The sequence below is a fragment of the Acomys minous genome (assembly GCF_964271855.1).
Source record: "Acomys minous genome assembly, chromosome: 12".
Classification (NCBI taxonomy): domain Eukaryota; kingdom Metazoa; phylum Chordata; class Mammalia; order Rodentia; family Muridae; genus Acomys; species Acomys minous.
This window is the reverse complement of record NC_140493.1, coordinates 21,825,429-21,846,851: the sequence shown is the minus strand read 5'-3', so window position 1 is coordinate 21,846,851 and position 21,423 is coordinate 21,825,429. Positions and strand designations below refer to the sequence as shown.

The 21,423-nt window shown below is 45.1% G+C and overlaps 1 protein-coding gene across 4 annotated transcripts in view; it reads right to left on the bottom strand.

The window, feature by feature from the left end:
* Nucleotides 1-21,423, bottom strand: part of ENTHD1 (ENTH domain containing 1) — a 113,186-nt gene that overhangs the window by 61,292 nt on the left and 30,471 nt on the right. For all 4 annotated transcript variants that reach the window (XM_084751538.1, XM_084751537.1, XM_084751539.1 and 1 more), the window contains exon 4: nucleotides 9,327-9,445. In XM_084751538.1, coding sequence (XP_084607664.1) covers nucleotides 9,327-9,445 — 119 coding nt within the window. The remainder of the gene's footprint in view (nucleotides 1-9,326; nucleotides 9,446-21,423) is intronic.

Below are 21,423 nucleotides of genomic sequence, written 5' to 3'. Positions count from 1 at the left end.
CTGTGAGTGAAATAAACCCTTTCTTTCCCAAACTGCTTTTGGTCATGGTGTTTCATCACACCAATAGTAGCCCTAATAGGACATTACGTTTGGGATCGGACACGAATTCAACCAGGAGACAAAGCAAATCTATCGCAGGCTCCTATGAAGCGGTTTGGCTTTCTGTAATTTTGATATTTAAGGTGCGTTTTGTGACCCTTTAGGATTGGCTCTTTTTGTCCAGCACAGTTCCCGTGACTCACCCAGCGTGTTGTGCACACTAAAAGCCCCTTCCTCTTCCCTGCTGAGGAGTGCGGCAGACACATTCAAGTACACCGGGTTCTTTTTAGATCTGGGCTGTTTCAGGTAAAATCTCTGGGTATAGGTTTTTGTATGATGTAAGTTAATTTCCATGTCTATGAGACCACTAGGGGGGCCGTTGCAGGGGTATGCGGATGGATGTCATATAATCAGGTGTCACTGTTTTTGAGACAGAGTTTCATGATGTAGCCCTGGCTGGCCTGGAACTCACAGAGACCCACCTGCTTCTGCCTCCTGAGAGCTGGGATTAACCAACCATGCCCAGCACAGGCACACATTCTGCTGACTTTTGCTGGTTTTTTGTTTTGTTTTGTTTTGTTTTGTTGCTGTTTTTTTTAAAGATTTATTTATTATGCATGGATGTTACATCTATCACCATGTGTGTCCCTGGTGCCCAGAGGCCAGAAGATGGTATGGGATCCCTTGGAACTGGAGGTTTAGGTGGTTATGGGCTGCCTTGTGGGTGTTGAGAACCAAACCCGAGTCCTCTGCAAGAGCAGGGAGTGCTCTAAGCCACAGCCCTCGCTCTGTCCCACATGGTCTGCTTTATAAGACACCATCAATGATTTCTTAGGCTGATTTCACCTTTTGAGAGTCCCACCAGCAAAACAGGAGTGGTCTGAGTCCTCCATACTCTCGTTAGCATGCGGGGTTGTCACCACTTCTGTGCCAGCCATTCCAATATGACACCGTGTGTGCCTCGGGCCTAACAACGCAGGCCATCTCTCCTAGCATTTCATTATTGTCCATATTTGATGAAATGACTATTCATATTGTTTGTTTACCATCTGATTTGCAGCTTGCTGAGTTTTTCCATAAATAGGTGCTGTATTCTATCAAATGCACTGCTCTATCAAGTGAAATTATCATGATATGTTTTTCTTTCTCTTGTTGACAAGGCAAATTGCATGAGCTCAGGCTGACATGTCACCAACTCAAGCCTGTGACAATCTCTTCTGTTGTGTGTCTGAATGTCCTTTCTTCCATGGTAAGGACACCAAAGATAATGAAAACAGAGTATCCATGGTTACCTGTTGGATCCTGCACACATTAAACTCATCATCATCTCAGAGCAAAAATACTGCTGCAGAAGAAAAACCCCAAATGAATGCAAGTATGTTAATTTCATTCTGTATTTTAGGAATTGTGTTTTATAATGATACAAAGCTTTCCAGGTTCTCAATGACAAAAACCTACACACAACTATATATATATATATATAAATCTAGACCCTATGTTGATGAGGAAATGTGGTATCTGGTATCTGAGTCTGGCCTATTTTGCCACACAAATGTTCATGGCAGTTTTATTCATGATTGACAAAACTTGCAAGCAAGCGTTGGTAGGTGAATGGGCGGCTGACACTACATCCAGACAGTGAAAGGTCATTTAACACACTACATGGTTAACTATTTCCATTGAGGGGTGTGTGTGTGTGTGTGTGTGTGTGTGTGTGTGTCTGTGTCTGTGTGTCTGTGTGTCTGTGTGTGTCTGTGTGTGCACCTGAGGACTGGAGGATCACGTGGGTTGTCATCTTTCACTCACGTCTCATTCTCTTGAGACAAGGACTCTCACTGAACCCTGAGCTCACTGCACCCTGCCTCTGCCCTCCCCGCCCTCTGCCCAGCACTGCGGTCACAGATGCTCATGGTCACGCCCCTTTTTATGTGAGTACTCAGGATCTGAACTCAAGTCCTCATGCCTACACAGCAAGTGCTCCCCATGATTGAGCCATCTCTCCAGCCCCACAGAAAGCAAAGCAGAGCTTTCAAAGGTAGAGCAGGGCTCACTAGAGAATGAGCTTTCAAAACTAAGGAAACCTTTTATGTTTATGATTGACACTGGTCCATTTTCTCTCTTCCTGCTGTCCAGAGTTTTTATCATTAAGTTTGGAAATAAGGTTATTTGTACTTTTATTATGACAAAAACAAACAAAGAAATCCTTCTTTTCTTGCCCACTAAAAAAGTGAAAAATAAATAAATAAATAAATAAATAAACAAATAAACCAAAGCTGCAGGGTTGTTGTTATTGTTGTTGTTGCAGCTGTTTCCATAGCAACCAACAGGGATGTTGTGAAGCAGTTCACACAAAATTAAGGCTGACCAAAACCTTCTATGTCCTTGTCAGGTGCTAAATCAATAGTGATGGGTGATAAATGTTCTGCTGTGTCCGCTTAGGATTTTGCAAAATAAAGAATATACAAATTTTGTCCTTTGGTTTATTTCTGTGCAATTTGTCCTATTTGCAAAATTTTTAACTCATCAGAGCTGCTGGAGAAGTGGAAATTATGCTCACTCTAAGTATGTTTGCTCATCACCCCTGTCTCTGCTGCGCCATTGCTTCTGCTTAAAAGTCCACTTGAATGCCTTTATCTGTGTTTTAATTATTATATTTTAGATTAGAAAATACTCACTGCAAAACACCAAACACCATGCATGATAAAGAGCCAAGAGCGAGGCTTCTGCTCGCTTCTCCACAAGTGCTGGCCTCTACTCGGGGCAACTAGGACTCAGCCTGTTTTATCAATTGGGGGGATACTTTCTGTGTTGATGCATTTTAAAAAGCTAAATGGACTCACAATCTATATATTTCTCTCCAGCCTTCTCTGGCATCGGCGATCTATCTTGGCCATCTTTCTATGTAATCAATGCAAGCATTCACTGTGTGCTGTCCCCACCTAGGCTTCTGTCACTCAAGTATTTGTGACAGACCTGCTTCTCTCAGGACAGAGCTGAGCTGTACTCCTGATGTGTAAATTAATTTAATCATTCCCTATTGGTAATCATTTCAGGATTTTTTTTCTTGTTTCTATCTATTAAAATTGTTGCAATAAAAAGCTTCATACAGACACCTTTCAAGCTGTGTATTCACAGTGGCACCAGTGAGCACTCACGCAGGTTTGACTTGAGTTTGAATGGTGCCAAATTGTACCCAAGCGCACCTGCCTGTATCAGCAACTCATTGGCGGGGCCCTTCCTCTCGGTGCAAATACAGGGTGGGAGCAATTAAATTTTTTTATCAGCATGAAAGGCATGAAAATTTTGTTTTATCTAATTACACATGAGACTGCGTGATATTTTGTAAGGCATTTCATCGTTTCTTGTGTATGGGTGTTTGGTGCCATAGATTGGATCCAGGGCCTCAGGGACACAAGCACTCTCTACCACTTAGCTGTAGCCCCAGCCTCCTGCTTAACAACTTCGTAAAGGGACTTGCTATGTCCATTTACTCATTTTTGGTGTGTGTGCGAGGGGGGACACATATGCCACAGTTCATAGAAGACAACGGGGCACAGCTTGTAAGAGTCAGTTCTTCCCTTCCACCATTAGTCAACGGATTGATGACAAGCAGCTTCACCCACGGAGCCTTCCTGCTGCCCTTTTCATCAACGTCTAGAACTGTTGACCTACTGAGGAAGTATCTCATTATCAGCCCGTTATTCATTTTCAGTTAACTTAAATTTTTTTTTTTACTTTTATGGTTTTTTTTGTTTTTTTGTTTTTTGGTTTGGTTTGGTTGTTTTGTTTTCTCTTGATAGAAGTCTTTAGCTTTTATGTAGTCCAATCTACTTATCTATCCATTATTACTTCTGGAGTTTAAGAATTCTTAGAAACATTTGCCTGAGAGTCTACAACTTTATAAAAAATCTCCTTTAAAAAACAAAACCAGAATATATTTCAGAGGTACTTTGGGTTTACAGCAAAATTGAGCAGAAGGTAGAGGTTTCTTTGTAAACCCTGTTCAGCTTACCCACAGCGTCACCATGGGCACACTCCCTGAATGCTACCCTTGCTGAGTGGTCTGCAGACACACACTCACTCAGGTCTGTAGTTGCACTGCTGTTATTCATGTTTTGGGTTTGAGCAAAGGTCTAATGACACATGTCAATCATGTGTATACATTACTGTATAGATCAGTTTTCCTAAAAGCTGTCCCTGAACTGCCTACAGATTTCTTCCTGCACCCCAGAGACTCCAATCTTACACTCTCCGGGTTCTGTCTTTTCCAGGCTCTCATACTGTTGGATTCCCGTGGTGCATATACTTTTACTGGCTTCTTGCATGTCTTTATGGATTGCTGGCTCATTTCTTTTTATTTTATTTTAATTTTTCCATTATTTTTATTAGAAGATTTAACTCTGCATGATAAGAACTAGTAAAAGATGAACAGCACCAAAATAAAAATGCAACTTGGGGCTGGCTTAGCGGTTCAGCCAGCAGGAGCACTTGCCGCGCATGCATGAGGGCCTGCGTTCAGACCCCAGTCCCCCCACTGAATAAAGCTGGTGTGGCCATGAGCATCAACAACTCTTCCGGAGGATCCAGGCTCAGTTCCCAGCATCTGTAACTCCAGTTCCTGGGGACCCAACACCTCTACCCTCCAAGGCACTGTACACACGAGACATTCACTCACTCTGGCAGACGCATAATAACAAACAAATCTTTAAACATACTTTTAAAAGAAGCATATGCATCTCTTTTGAGGTAATTTTTCTCTTATTTGTAGAAAGAGAACAATTAAAGAGGTTTCTATTTGAGTTTTTAAGAGCTACTTCAAAGCCACCCCACTCTGCCTGAGCCCTGACCACCACCGCCCCCTTCTTGCTCTGCTCGGGGAAACAAGGGACAGATGTGCACTCCGCAGGCAGCTCACTATGACAACAATCAGCTTTGCTGCTCAGCTTGCTAGGACTTATCTTCTGCTGTAGGAATGGGGGCCAGAGAAGACATGTTGGGTTGCACTGACTGCTCCCAGTAGTAACAGGAGGCCGTGCTTGTCAAGGGGGTGGTCAGTGTTGATACGCCACCAAGCCTTTAAAAAAAAATGAAAGCTCAGCTTCTAGACTACTCCTGGTGAAAGAAGCTATCATTTTCTCACTGATACAAAATGCAGTATTACGTAAATCAGTAAGTGAGGGCTCCTCGAAAACAAGGGTGAATGTCAAGATTTAAAGACTAATCCAAGAAATAGGGCGGCATTTGGTGCCTTGGGCTCAACTACACAGAGAAATAGTCACATCTGCTTTTTACTGAAAAGTTATCAGCATCAAGGAAATTAATAGTAATTTAAAATCATTTTACCTCATGTCTTATCTTTTAAAACAATCTAGTTTTCTTTTTAATCTGTAAACCACTGTGTATCGAGGAACAGTAAATTTGAACTCTATAAATCCCTTTCCAAACTATCAGGAAAGCCCTTAGATCCAGGGCCTAAAAGGACTGAGGAAAGAGGGTTGGTCAAGCATTCAAGCCTCCTTCCTAGGAACGGCATTCATAGGAAAGGAAGGGAAGGCAGCACGCTAGCCATCCACACCGGAGACCTGGGGCGGCAGTCTTGTCTCACAAGGAGGCGCTCTTCTGGTTGAAAAGCACAGAGTCAAAATGAACAAAACAGCAAAGGCCAGTGAGCATTTCACCTAGTCATCAATAACAAGTGGAAGAGATTTCCAACTAAGGCAGTTCTGCAAGGTCATACTTTGTGCATACCGTCCTTCTCCAAAAATCCAGTAAGGAGGGGAAAAAACACAATGTGAAAATCAAAAAGACACAGCGTGCTCACAAACGAAGCTATTATGTTCATAGACGAGGAGCATGAGCAAAACCGTGGCTTAAAGCTGCAGGCCACCGGGGCTCTGGGGCCAGCGCGGGGCAGAAAACACCTACTCAGCTCCAGGAAGGAGGTCAGGCAGGAAACAGCCATGGAAGGCCAAAGCAGCCACACTGCCTGGAGTCACTCTGGGAACTAAGTCACTATTCATAAAGGAAGGAAGCAGGAACAGCCTGTTGTTACTCAGCCACAGCCTGAGGGAGCGTACCATTCAGGTAGGAGAGGGGTCGCACCCAGTGCTCTACAGACCAGATTGGCTACATCTCTGACATCAGTGAAGGTGGGGAGCCTCAAGCTGTCAATGTAAGTCCTGGCTCTGGACAGCTTGAGCAGGAAAATGGAAGACAAAAAATTAGTTTGAAAAGCATTTGGAATGCCAGGTGTAGTGGCGTGCACCTTTAACCCCAGCACTTGGTAGGCAGAAGCAGGCAGATCAATGTGAGTTCGAGGCCAGCCTGGTCTACAAAGTGAGTCCAGGCCAGCCAAGGCTACACAGAGAAAATCTGTGTCAAAAAAACTAAAAAAAACAAAAAACAAAAAAACACTTCATTCATGCCATATGAAGAACAGCATCTAATAGTAATCATCGGGGTTCTGTAGACAACAAGGAGCATTGTCTATGCCTAGACATTCACGTCTCAGCCAGTCTCAGAGCCAGTTCCATATGGTGGGATTAGCAATACAAGTTACCTGCTAGTTCTGCAGTTTAAATTCTTCCCATCCTGATTGTACCCCTCCCCCCATTCCCTCCTGATCCCTCATTCCCTCCCTCATCCCCCCTCCCTCCCTCCCTCCCTACTCAGACAGGAAAGCCCTCTTCCCCTAATATCTGAGCTCAGCCTATCAAGTCTCATCTGTATTAGCTGTAACCTCTTCCTCTGTAGTCTGGCATGGCCATCTTGCCAGGGGGAAGTGATCTAAGTTTGGTGGCCAGAGCGCATGTCTGAAGTAGTCCCTACTCTCCAGACGTGGGATCCACAAGGAGACTGTGCTACTGCATCCAAGCAGTGGGTCTAGGTCCACATCATCCATGGTCCTTGGTTGATGTTTCTGACTCTGTTTTGTAGTGTAATTATCCTTTATTATTTGGCTAATGTCTGATTATGAGTGAGTATATACCATGCGTGTCTTTCTGAGTCTGGGTTACCTCACTCAGGATGATCTTTTTCAGTTCCATCCATTTGCCTGCAAATTTCCAGATTTCCTTGTTTTTAATAGCTGAATAGTATTCCATTGTGTAGATGTACCATCTTAGGTACAGCAGATAGATATGATTCTATAGAAAGACAAAGTCTTCAAAAACCCCAGGAACATGCAGAATATGGCATTTAAAATGTTTTTTATTACTTTAAAGAATCTTTGACAATGAAACAGGTTAATTCTTGGCAACACCCAGCCTACCTCAAAGAAGATGATGAGCATTAAAGAACCTTCTTATGGAGACGGCTTCAAATGTGGCAAACTAGTCACTGAAGAAAAGGTCATTTCTACCATAGACAAAATTCTGCCTTTAAAAAAAGGGGGGCAAACTTGGATGCAGGCAGAGTCAATAGCTAAACTCTGCCAAGACAGGGTAAGCAAGTCCTCAATAGCTCCTGCCTCACAAATATGTCAGATATATTGGGCCAAAAGGCTGAAGAAGATGTTCCAATGTTATAGAGAGTTTTGGGTGACTATTCAGGTAGAAAACTGTCTCTGTCATCTTTTCATTTGGAAAGCTACTAACCTGTACTCCCAGCATACTCAGCTAATCAAGTTTACTCCTTCTCAAGTCTCTGAGAGGGTTGAAGGCCAGGTAGTTTAGTTTTACGATGAAGCTTAATTGTTTAGGGTTTAAGATGTTTTTAGGTCTAGATAGGTGTTCTAAGTTGATAATGACAATATGTGATGGAGACTGATTTACATTCAGAAATTTAGATGCACCAAGATAGAAAAGATGTCTTCTTCAAGGCTGTCAAATACAAATAGCCAAAGCACTAAGAATGTAACATTTATATACTTCCTGATTCTGTCACGGTTCTTCTTGCCATAGGTGATCTATTGTATATGTGTGTAATAATATAAATGCTTTTGTACAAAAATAAAATAATTTTTAAAAAGAAAGAAAGAAAAGCATGGGGAATGACAGATTAAATGGCCAGATGTGTACCTAGGAGCTACTAAGCAGAAAGAATTCCAAAGCAGTAGGATAAAGCAGTATGGGAAGAGCCCTGTGTCTGAACCAGAAACACGAGCTGCCATATGCAGGCACAGACGGGAGCAAGGTGCAGGTCTGAGGAGGGGGACACGGGAGGAACACAGCAGGCGCTGGCGAGTGCTAGGGAGAGAAAGAATGAGAAGAAAAGGGGGCCCTGAGCTCTTGAGAAAGGCTCTCTGTGTGCATGGACGGGGCAGCTGAGGTGGGCCTTATCCTGGGCAGAAGGTGAGTGGCACAGTGGTGGGATAAAGTGAGGAGGAAGCTCATCCATTGGCTGCCCTGGTGCCTACCGTATGCTAGGGTCAGAAGCCGTACTCCACAGTGGAAGGCCCTGAGGTAGGGCGATGAGCTGCTTGGTAGGGATGAGCAAGCAGGCCTGGGAATGTGCTTTTCCCTCTTCCTGTTTCAACTCCTACATAGGCAGGTCTCCCTTTAAGGCTGCTGCTTCTTGGGGTGCTAAAGATAAAGAATCAATGTGCAGCCTCAGTACTGCAGGGGTGGCCACTTCCACTCCTCCATTTAACCATGTTGTCCCATGCCTCCACGGGGACTACTGGAAATTGTGGTGGGGAGGAAAAGGGACACTGTTTTCTTCAGCGATGTACCCACTGACAAGCTGCCCTTGCTTTACTAAACAACCTCCTATGTGTGCTTGGGCAAGTAAATCTTACTAAACTCAGGGGCTGTACAATACAAGACATGAAAGCCAGAAGGTAGGGCCTTGTGGGCTCCTCCCCCATGCACCAGGGACGTTGTCATGCCTAATCTGTACAGACTTGCTGAGAAGAAGGGCGCAGGGGAGGAGGGCAATGACCAAGGGGATACGGATGTAAACATTATCTGAATGTGTGGCATTGTCAACACTGAAAAAAGCAGGGAGAAGGCCATTTAAGATGCTGTACTGTTGTCAATTTCCCATAAAGTCACAATCAAGGCTTTTTTAGGTTGTGGATTTGGCTCTGAGGTAGATAGAGTGTTGGCCCAGCACACACTGGGTTCAGTGCCCAACATCACAAAATAAATATATGGACAGCCCAAACTATACTATAAAGGAAAACTCACCACAATTTTACCTAACCAGTATTTAAAACTCTGGATTACATAAAACACAAATGCCTTACAGACACTTTCAACCTGCAGAGGTGCAAATGAACGCGCTCAGGTTTCAGCGTGCATGTTTGGTTACCTGGCAGAGGAGCAAAGGAAACCGGAGTACCTCACCTCTGTCGATTTCCATGCCTTCATCCTGAGTGGAGGAGAGTCCTTGGCCGGGGAGGTACCAGCAGGTGAGGGGATGTCCAGGCACTGCTCCAGCCTCAGCCTTGCCTTGGAGGCATTTTCTGTCAACAACATAAAGCTAGTTTTACCTTGGCAATAAATAAATAAATATTAGTATTTTGTATATTTTTTATTCATATGTAACTTTAATCACTTCTGAGGATTCATTCTGCCTTCTAAATACACATCACACCCAAAAGGCAACCTCTGAGGATGCGCTCACTACTTTACAACATTAGCAAGCCCAGAGGGGTTCAAAAACTATGGTTTGAAGTCCATGGCCCTGTCCCATCTCAGAAATTCTGTTATAGCTTTATTTCTGGAAGCATTTAAAAAACAACATAAAGTGAAGTGGTAGCTATAGTGTTATCACATAGTAATGCATAACAAACTAGAACTTCAAAGGTGAGAACTATTTGAGAGGGGGTTTTAGGATTGTAAGAATAATGACTATAATTATTAGGATATTTAAGGAGTCTTATCACTGCAAAGTGAATTTCATGTGTTCTATGTGGGAGGAACAGATCAGAAATGCATAGATCATTTATGCAGCAAATAAGCCTTTAATGTAAAAAATCATTAAGCATAAAGGAGAAAATACATTAATGAAAATGAGCTGGTATGTCTGCCCATGTTTACTGTATTTGGCATCTTTTTCAGCTTTAATATCCCGTGTCTTCTGGGTTAGTTACTGTGTAGTACTACCCAGCTCTAAAGGTGAACCTCTGGGCCAGGATGCAGCTCAGTTGTCTAGCATTTACTCAGCATATATGAGCACTGGAAAAGGAGTGTCTAAAAGTATTAGTGCTAACGCTATCTTGACACGCTAATGTGGACAATAAGAGATATAAGACGGCCATCTTCATATTGGTGTCTGCACACTTGTGGGGAGCATAAGTGCCCCTTAGGGGCTAAGATTACATTGACTCTTAAAGGAATCATTTCCCAGGTCTGTAACATCTACAGATCTTCTTCCAAAAGCTCATCTGCCTAAGAGGGCTTGGCCAACTCTTTCCCTTTGCCATTCATGGTTTCCTCCACTTCATAAAAACAAAGACATACCATGTATCCATTTTGTGAATAGGTCTTCTTCCCCAAATGTAAGGCACCAATAATAGAAACAGCACAATGAGCAAGCCACCTCAGGGAGCTCTCCATTACTCAAGACAGGGAAGACGCAGTGTTTTGTCCCATACATGGTCTTTTAAAGGCAAAGCAATGGCAAGGGGTTACCAGAACACCTGATGTTCAGAAACACTATCCCAGCATGGAGCAGCAGGAGAGGTAGACAATTCCATTTAACATCATGTGCTGTTCATCCCAATGATGGTCAAAGAACGAATCACTCCTAAGGAAGTCTCCCGGGAGCAGAGTAATGAAGCCTGGGTATACGTGTGGACAGGGGAAGGCATCTTTATGTTATTACTGACAGTTCACATGGCTCCAAGGCTGAGCTAGCCGCCTGCTTAGGAAAGGCTTCAGGAGTCCTATGGAGGCATGCGGTGTGTGCCTGAGATCCTAACGTTGAGGAGGTGGAGGCAGGAGGACCCCGAGTTCGGGGCCAAGGTCTGCTGCATATAGATTCTGAGGCCAGATTGGGCCCCATGACATGCCCACCCCTCAGAAAATGGCAGGCAAGATGGCTTAGCAGGCAAAGGCACCACAAGCTGTTCTTTGACCTCCACTCACATGCTAGGGCATGCATGGGCACACGTACACATTCACTTACACGCTCAAAGTAAGTAAACAAAAGTATAATAATTGTAAAGGATGTAGAGATTTGAAGGTAATGGTAGAAATATTTATATTTATTAGAATAAATGAGTAAGGCATTTTATGGAGAAAAAGCCAGTTGAAATCCAATTCAAATTATTGATTTGACAATGAGAGTTGCACTTGCCAAGAAGATTATATGGTAGCTATTTTCCCAAAATTGCATAAACCAAGTCTGCAGTTATAAAGAATTGAAAACATTTAAAGCACACGCTATAAAATCGGCTTCTGACAAATACATTACACTGACAATCATAAGGCGGTTAGTATTTTCATTTCCCCTGCAATTTCTGATTATGTTGGGTTAGAGTACAAGTTTAATTAATAGCTGATCAATTTGAATAAAGGGGTTTTTGTAGTATTCCCAGAAGTTGAAAAAGTAAATTACTCCTAATGACTGTTTTTTTTTTTTAAAAAAACCTTTCCCCAAATAATCAAATAATGTGTTCTCAACTCTTTGCTTTCAAAAACATGGGAGAAAGACTTCATCAGGTTCCAGCTGACAAGAGACAGGAAATATTCCTATAATTAGTCACTAGATACTGATGGCACATTACTTGGAAGGAATTCATAGGACTGACTGACAGTGTTACAATAAAGTACCTCCTAGTCCTGGCTATGATTTCTGTGAACAGGTTTTTAAAGCATTTATATCTATTAAAAAACATGAAATAAAATAGATGTTGCAGAGTGCTTACAGCGAGCAATGAATAGTATCCATGTGTGGGTGAATGGTTCCACTTAGCTCATTAAAGCGTGTGTCTCCAATGAAGTTGGACTCTCTATGGGTGATAAGCACTTCTGAGGACGCGCTGTGAGTTCAGTGGCTTTGACAGGTTGTGCACAGGAAGTCAGTTTGAAGGGGCTCTGAGAGGCGGTGCGCACCCCAGTAAACAGGTGGACAGAAATCATCTCTGGCAGAAAGCACAAGGACAGTAGGTGCCAAATTCTGAAGAAATAATGACTTTTCATTTACATTGGTAGCTTTTCATTTTGTTATAGCGTCACATGAAAATGAGTCATTAAAATGGACTTATTTTTGATGTGGAGATTTTCTAATCAGTCGTGGCAAACAGTGGGGACTTGGGGCTTCGTCTACCTGCTTTTCTTAGGTTTGGCCAGAAGCTGTACCAACTGCTCCTTCAGTGTTCAGCGGCAAAATTATGTCTGACATGACATGGGCCCAGGCTCTTTCAACAGCATGGGCGGGGAGGGGGAGGCTAATAAGCATTTCCAAAAGTCCCTTCTGAGGAACCTTCAGGAGAAGTTGAGCACAGCGCAGATGCACTTTGGCCCAGAAGCACCCTCTCATTTCACTTCTGTTGCTGTAACCAAGGAGGGTGGTGGCATCTGCCTTCCAATTCCAGATCATGGTCTGTCATCTAGGGGAAATCAAAGCAGGCGATCCAGCAGCTAGTCGCATCCCAGCTACTTCCAGCTACAGTCAAGAGTGGAAAAATGAAAGCCCTCCCACTGCCGGCTTGTTGCTGTGCACAGCAGGCTTTCTTCGCTCTCACACATTTCAGAACACTGTCCAGGCCTCGGCACCACACACATTAAGGGTGGGGCTCCCCACCTCAATTAAGTCAAGACAATCCTTCCCAGACATGTCCATGGGCCATCCTGATCTAGAAAGTTCCTCACTGAGACTCTCTTGCTGGGTGATTCTAGACTGTGTTAAGTTGACAGTTAAAACTAGGTAACACAACGGGTAAAATACTACGAAGCTATCCATGGCCAGGAAGAGTGGCAGGCAGGCTGCAGAAAGCCTCGGGACATTCATGATCGTCCTTGCCTGATATCACACAGCATGATACTGGAAGTGAGGCGCGCTCCATTAGATTAGACGACTAAACAACATGTGCGGCCAGATTTCCACAAGGAGGAGGTGTGCGCATGCGCACATTTAGCTCCTTGCTGGAAATATGAAGTCCAGCAATTAGAACTATGAGATCATGAGGTGGAGGAGGAGGAAGTGAATGAGAGGCCCCAGAGGAAAGTGTGAAGATGCCACAGGAAGCGACGCCAGGGAGGCCCTGGAAGATGAGTGGCCCAATACCGCAGCTGACTTTGGAGAAACTATCTGGAAAGCTGGCGATCTCGTTGAGCCTGCAGAGCTCAGATAACACCACAAAGCAGAACTGGTGGGTCCCATGACAGCTCTTAGATGAGATACTGAGCTGACAGACTACAGGGCACGATCAGTGCCACTGTGATGCTAGAGTTGAGATGCCCTGGAAACGAGCGCATGCAAACTGTCCCACTCCTCCCCCAGAGTTAACAAATGCTGTCACTGTAGATCCACAGGGTCCTCTCACTTGTGATTTAAGTAAACATGTTTCAGTTACTCTTCAGAGGCAGGATGGCGGCCTACACTGTAGTCTAGGGAGGCTGGGGCAGGAGAAGTGTGCAGGTGCAGCTCTGGAGGCCGACCTGGGCAGCACAGTTCAGACTTTTTTTTTTCAAATTTTCATAAAAGAGAATATATTGGAGAGTGGGGTATGACTTTCACACATACTCTGGTGCCCCATATTTGACCATGTCCCCTTGATTGGGGAGACCTGGTGGCACTCAGAGGAAGGATAGCAGGCTACCAAGAAGAGACTTGATACCCTATGAGCATATACAGGGGGAGGAGGGCCCCCTCAGTCACAGTCATAGGGGAAGGGAGTAAGGGGAAAATGGGAGGGAGGGAGGGAGGAATGGGAGGATACAAGGGATGGGATAACAATTTAGATGTAATATGAATAAATTAATAAAATAAAATTTAAAAAAAGAGAGAATATATTCTATCTAAGAAAACACCCAGGTGCTGGAAAGATGCATAGTTGGTAAAGTGCTTACTGTGTACAAACAAGGGCCTGAGTTGAAATCTCCACAACCCACATAGAAAGCCAGGTTTAGCTGTGTGCAGTTAGAAATCCCAGAGTTAGGGAGGTAGAGATGGGAGGGTCCTCGCAGTGCATCATGCTCAGTGAGAAACTACATCTCAAAAAATTAGGTAGAGAGTAATTAAGAAAGCTACCCAAAATTGACCTATGGTCTCTACACATGCACATCCTCATGCATACATGCACATACATGAACACAGGAAAGGAAGGGCAGGGGAGGGGAGGGGAGTAGAAGGGAGGGGAGAGGAAGGAAGGATTGGACTCGGTGGACGACTGAAGAACCAGGAAGATATAAAGGCAGCTCCATGGTGATGGAACTTCTTTGTATTTTGCAGACTCACACATCTGGAATCTTGACTCCAGTTTCTCTCACTGTGTGGCCCAGGCTGGCTTCGGACTCACAGCACCCCTTCCTCCTCAGCCTCTTGCAAGGATTACAGATGAGCCACCACGCTCCGCTAAATTGCATCCCCTTGGAGCATTATCACACTTGAACATCTTCAAGCAACCCATCCTTGCTCTACTTGTTTGAAACTGCCAGTTTCATCGTAATTTTAAACTCACAGAAAATGCTCAAGAATGACATGAGCACCCATGTGTTCACCATGTAGACTCAGCCATCATCAGTGTCCTCAGCCTTTGTTTTATCTCTTTTCTCTTTTACATTCACTTGCCATTACTGCCCTTTATTTTCACTCTGGAGGGAGAGCTACTGTTGAGTTCCCCAGAAAACACATGTATACATGGGGGCTCAGCAGGAGGAGCTCTTAGAAACAAGATCTATGAGGAGCGAGGGAAGCAGAACTGCACTTAAGCAAGAGAGGACTGGGTAGATCCTTCTAGTAGCTGTCAAGCTAGACTCTCCTCTTAGTTACTGCCATGAAGCAAGAGGGTTAGGTTAGACCACAGCCAATCCTGAGCACATCCTCAGGAGGGACCATGACCCTGGGCAAGGAGGCTGCCTTCTGCTACAAGGCATTCCCAGAGAAGGACAGGGGGAGGGGACAACACCTCAGTCACCAACTTTCCAACAGCTGAAGGAATGGAGCACCATGACCTTGGAGGGAAAGTTCTGGAGGCCGCACTCTAAACACACCTCTCACAGGCTCTGTTCTGCTTTTGGCTGCTTCTCACCAGAGACAGGGTATACAAATACTACATATTTTCCTTTGAAGGCAAATTTTCAGCGTTTCTGGGGAAAGGCAATTTTTAAGGGTGAGAAAAATAAAGAAGAAGAAAGCACAAACATTTAAGAAGATGTTTTGAACTAAATGAAGTAGGTGTGGTGGGGGTGGGGGCACACTGGGCCGACAGCGGAACACTGCTGCCACAGAGCACTCACTCACTCCTTTCCAGTCTGCACTGTTTAGGGGGCTGAGGGTTATAGTTCAGATGTGAGTGCTTGTGTATCATGGAGAGGCCCAGAGTTCAACCCCAGAACCTCAGAAGAGAAAATAACAGGTTCTGTCTATCAAAACAGTCGGGTAAGACACATGCCACCAAGCCTGAAGACCCGAGTTCAGTCCCAGGGAATCCACTTTGTTATATGTCTAAAAAGAGTATTTCCCTACCTAATATTACAGAAGATATGTCTTCCCAAATCTTCTAAACACCTTTACTTTGCTTTTGTGCCTTTACGTCCTTAATTCAGCTAGATTTTGTGTGTGCGCATGAGACAGAGGCATAATCTCATTTTTGTTAGTGGTGGGCCTATTATTTATTGAGCAATTCGTCCTTCCCCATAAATCTGAAATGATGCCACTGTCCTTTATTGGGGCCACACAGTTGCTCAGGGCTTTGTCCTGTTTGTCCACACCTGCCTGCCTCCGTAGCATGCTGTGATGACCTCGTTCCCAGGCTTGGATAGGAAGGCAGCCCTTCGCCTGACCCCGCTTCCGGAATGCTCAGCTCTCATTTTGAAACAGGGTCTCCCTGTGGGACTCACGCTCTTCATGCCTCTGTCTCCCAGGCATTGAGGCCACAGGTGTGATATGAACTACCGCAGACGACAGCTTGTTGGGCTGCTCGTGATGTGTGTGCGTCTGTGCGCGTACACGCTCATGTCATGCATTATTATTGACTTTTTGATTTTTCAAAATACATTTTATTATCAGCCCATCACGTTCACTTTTTAAAATCCTTCTGGAAATTTTGATTGTAATTGCACTGAATCGGTAGTTCTCAACTAGAGACAATTTTGGCCCACAGGGGACATCTGGCCATGTCTGCAGAAGTTTTTTTTTTACTCTCACAACAGTAAGGAATGTACCAATACCACACAGGGGTGGAGGGCAAGGAGAATACCTACAGTGTAAACCTTCACAAGAGACTCAACCTGATCAAAACAGCAGTGGTACCAAGACAGAAAAACCTCACCAACTCTTCAATTTGGAAACAACTGGCATATTTTCATCATTCAGTAATAAACATGGCATATTTTCCCATCTACAGGTCTTCTTAAGATATTTAGATTATGGCCAGGTGTGGTGGTGCATGCCTTTAATCTCAGCACTCAGGAGGCATGCAACAGGATGGGCCCCTAGAGTTACTGCTACAGCAGACATTTGACATTTTTACCATAAATTAGCATCTAATATATGAAGTTGGTGCACACCTGTGATTTCAGAACTTAGGAAGCTGAGACAGCAGGATTGAGTTCAAGGCTAGCCAGGGCCACACAGCAAGACCCTGCTCCTCTCCTTCACAAAGGGGGGAAAAGACACGTCGCTCACGCTGTGCACTAAGCTCTCCTTAGTCACCCCTTTGTGTGTACACACGCCTAGGGTTATGTTCACGCAGCACTGATTACTTAGGATGTGATTACAAGTAACCAGACCTTTACAAAGAGCCTGTGTCATTTTACAGGAACAAAGTAACAAACAACAAACAAACAAACAAACAAAACAAAAAGAAAGGCAGACTGGAAGTCACTATTCTTTGTAATAACTGTTGGCTTTGGGAGGCAGGCAATATGAGTTATGGGTTTTTTATGTTTCCTTTTAAGATGTAAAGGATCGACAGCAGGTCTCACCAGCTTAAGTGTTTCAGCGGCAGCCAATGTGTGGTGTGAGCCCTCATCTGTTGTGTGTGAGCAAGGTGGTCAGTACAGACAAAGCATCAGGCTGTGATTGGAAAGGCAGGATGGTGACCTGCACTGTAACTGATTCCGCAGCCATCATGTCATTTGCACGGGAATGCTTCCAAGCCATGCAATGCCATTACTTCCCAAAAGAACCCTCATTAGACACAGACAAAACTGTGATGACCAGGAATCAAACTCGGGACCTTTGGAAGAGCAGGCAGCATTTTTAACCTCTGAGCCAGCTCTCTAATGAAACAGATGAAACTGTACTACAAAGAAGACACCTCCCAGAGAACTCCGAGGTGCTGGGGTGGGTAAGCAATGCTTCTGGAGAGAGAAGCTCTGGTGCCCCTCTAAGAAAGGGCCTGTGTGACCCACAGAGTCAGAGCTGGGTCAGAGCAGCTCTCTGCAGCCTGCTGTCATCAAGCAGCAATGAGCCTTTAGTGCATCTCTTCCTTCAAAATCAAAGCCTTCCGAACAGAAACCACCCAAGCAATCGAGGAGAATCAGAGCTTAGGGAAACATCCAAGAGTAGAAATAAAACACAAGAAGTGGTGATGTGTGAAGGCTGCTTCGGAGCGCTCTTTTCCCTTGCTAATTTACCTCGAAGCAGTCGACACAGCTGTTTCAGCTCTAGGCTTTCTAGTGATGCTCTCAATTTCACATCCCGCTGTAACTAAATAAGGCAGGCACGTCTTTAGACTCCCGCGGATGGAAATTTACCTGGATGATACCGCTGTCTACCTCTTTGCTCTAACTCGGATGCAGAAGGCATTTTCAGTTCGTCCCTTTCTTTTCCAGTGTGACACCCATTTTGCCCCTTTGTGTACTGCTGTCTTCAAACAGGACCCTCCCCTCACCCCTCCCACCCAGGCGGGTCCTGTACTCAGACTTTTTGTTCCTCACAGTCTCCCTGCAACCCACATCTCCTTCATTTCCACACAAAGCCATAAGAATTATCTCCCCAAAACAGCTGTTTTCTGTAATGAGAAAGCGAAGTTCTGTGACTAAGCTAAACAGGCCTCCTGTTCAAGGCCTGAACTGCTTCCTAGGCACAAGTTCGAGCAAACTGAAATTTCCAAAATCCACTTATTATGCCTTTTGTTAATTGCTCAGAAAACTTTCAAGTGTCTGCCCACATTTTTCTGCATATTCAAATTTAGTTTTTATTCCATTTAGTATACAAGCAGTTCTTCCACGCCTGATCCACCTTCTGCTTGTACCCTTTCCCACTGTGGCAGAGACTATTTTATCATCTCCTCTATTTATTCTCCCCTTGTTTCTTCTGACTTCTTTCTAAATCAGCTACCCAATCTCCCTTGCGACTAGGAGTATCCATGTGGCTGCGTGATAAGCAACATGTAAGCCAAAACGTTAGACGTGACCTAGCAGCATGGGGCATTTGGGTCTTCAACACACCTTTCTTCCTACAGCAAGAACGCTGGTGTGATGCTGGCGTTCTGGTAGCCATGCGTCATGACTTTGGTATAGCAATGAGACAGAAAGTTGCTGAGGCTGCTGACACCACAGGAAGCCATATCAGTCCTTAAACACCTATTCTGCATTCCTCTAGAGGGAAAGAAATCCCCACCGTGGCTACGCCACTAGGATTCCTGTGCCTCCCTCTATTGCTTGTGGCTCGTGACCTCCCACTTCAGACGCATCCCTGCTCTAGACACTTCCACCTGCTGCTTCCCTGTCCCGCTAAGGAGGCCCCTGCCCAACTCTGTTTTAGTTTGGTTTTTCAAGGCAGGGCTTCTCTGCACAGTGGCCCTGGCTGTCCTGGGCTGGCTTTGTAGACCAGGCTGGCCTCTCACTCACAGAGATCTACCTACCAGCCTCTGCCTCCCGAGTGCTGGGATTAAAGGAGTGCACAGCCATGCTTGGCCTCTTTTTTTTTTTTTTTTTTTTTCTTATCCCAAAATATCTGCTTTTTTCTTCCTTGAAAGTACAGCTTGAGATCCAACATCTTCCTGAAAATGGTGACTGTGGAAATGGTACTGCAGTTAAACTTACTCAACCCAGTTGCTCCTTTCTAAACATAAATGCATACATCTATGTATCTAGTACAGACAGCGGGCAAGTGAAACAAAAATAATCTAACCGAGTTTCTATTAGCAGGGCTCCAGTAGCTTCCTTATCCAAACATGCATGTCAAGCAGCACTTCCATGGCCTCGCTCCTGGAGCCTCATGTTGTGAAGTGCTGTACATCACCCCATGTCACTCCCACGGCAGCAGAAGCACTGCATTTGTTTACCATGCCTACTGTAGGGCCTGGAAGGTGGCAGGCCGTTCTCTATGTCTGTGCTGCTAAATGCACTGTAACAAAGCTCCAGATTTTTTTTCCCTTTGAGGCAAGGTCCAGCTGTGTGGCAGAGGCTAGCCTCAAACTCAACTCTCCTGACAGGGCTCCTTAGTCCTGGGGTCTCGGTAGTGTGCCACCATGTGTTGAGTTTATGATTTTTTTAAAAAGGGTCATTCAGAGCTCTTCCTGGTGACTGAGGTGTGTCATAACATTGGGAGATGCCACTTGGATTTTTAAAAACAACTTACTCCATGACTATAAAGTAGCGAGAATTTCTTATGTGCCTCACAAACATGGCTCAGAGATAAGCTGCTTCTGCAAGGACTCGGGACTCCCTTTGTTAGCTTGCTGTCACCCATGGCTGCTTCGGGGCAGGAGCACGTGACCCACCTGCTTCTGCACTGTAGCCAGTCTCTGTTTAAAGTCCCCTCCTTCAAAATGCTGCCCCATCCCATATTTGTCCCCAAATAAAGCCATCCCTGTCACTCTGTCCCTGACTGCTTTCCCTTTTGAAGGACACATTACCATGTGACATGTCTTGTGTTACTCTGTGCATGTGTGCCCCTGGGCTGGCCTCTGTCACGTGAGCTCCATAGTGAAGTGATTCCCTCACTGCTATTGCTTCCATTTCTGCCGGGCATTCGGGTCTCAAGCAATAAAGCTCAAGAAGAAAGTGAGCCAAAAAGTGGCATAAAGGCCTGGGAGGTGACCCCACTGTAAAGGACCCGGGAGGTGACCCCACTGTAAAGGGCCCAGGAGGTGACCCCACTGTAAAGGGCCTGGGAGGTGACCCCACTGTAAAGGGCCCACCACACAAGCATGGGGACCTACATGAAAGTGACCACCTCTGCTCCATAAGCCAGATGGACGTCCAAATGCCTGCAGCCCTGACGCTTACATCCATGCTTGGCTGCTGAGCATGAGGAGCCCCACAGGCCGTGTAAAGGCCAGGCATTGGAGCACAGTCGAATCCCTGCACTGTGGGTCAAGACACATAGATCTCTAGAGCTCCCGGCCAGCCATCCCACACAAACTGACAAGCTCCAGGCTCAGTGAGCCACCCTGTCTCAAAAAACAAGGTGAGGCTCAGCTGAGCAAAATACTGGCATTGACCTCTAGCCTCCACATTCACATGTGCCCCAACATATACACACCAACATGAACATGTATACCACACACACACACACACATGCACATACGCATGTGCATGTGTGTACGAGCAAGAAAGGACAGAAAACAGCAAAAGAAGCCCCGAAGAGTCAGAGCTGGTGTCACAGTTCTTAGTAACAGCTGAAGGGGACTCATTCCAAAATAAATGGCTCCCCTGAAAAAGATGTTCCACTACTTCTAGAACTATCTGGTGGTGTTTACTGTTATAATTACAAAGAACCCCTTTGAATGCCTTTCTTTGTCAGTGGCCCACAGGTACAAACTGTGTGAGCATTTAGGAAGCCTTGACAAACTCGGGGAGGGTGATTTTAGGATTGGTTTGTGTCCGTATCACTGCTGGTATGTGTGAGTTTCTGTGCTCCGCTGACAACTGCAATTCACGCTCATGGTGGGTCCCTGCAGCTCTCGGGTGGTTCAGGCTGCTAACCGCACCACAGAATGGGTGACCCGGAAACAACAAAAATCAATTTCCTACAGCTCCAGAAGATGGGATGTCTGCAATCGGGGTTTGTGCAAGGTCAGGCCCTAAGAAGCCACCTCTTCCCACAGCAGCCTGAGGGCAAGAGAGAGCTCCCGAGGGTCTCAGGGCTCAAGCCCTGTTGAAAGCTCTACCCCACCTCCAGCTTTCAGCACACTGCAAATTCTATCTCAACATGCAGGTGGGGCAAACCTTCAGTCCATTGCTGTAGACACAGATGCTGTGACTAGGAGGCCCACACTTTTAGCACTGAATTTAGTTGCTTTTAAGGAGCAGCTAGAACTACATCAGATTCCATCCATGCTTTCTCCTCCCAACTGCCTGTCTTTATGCACCACTC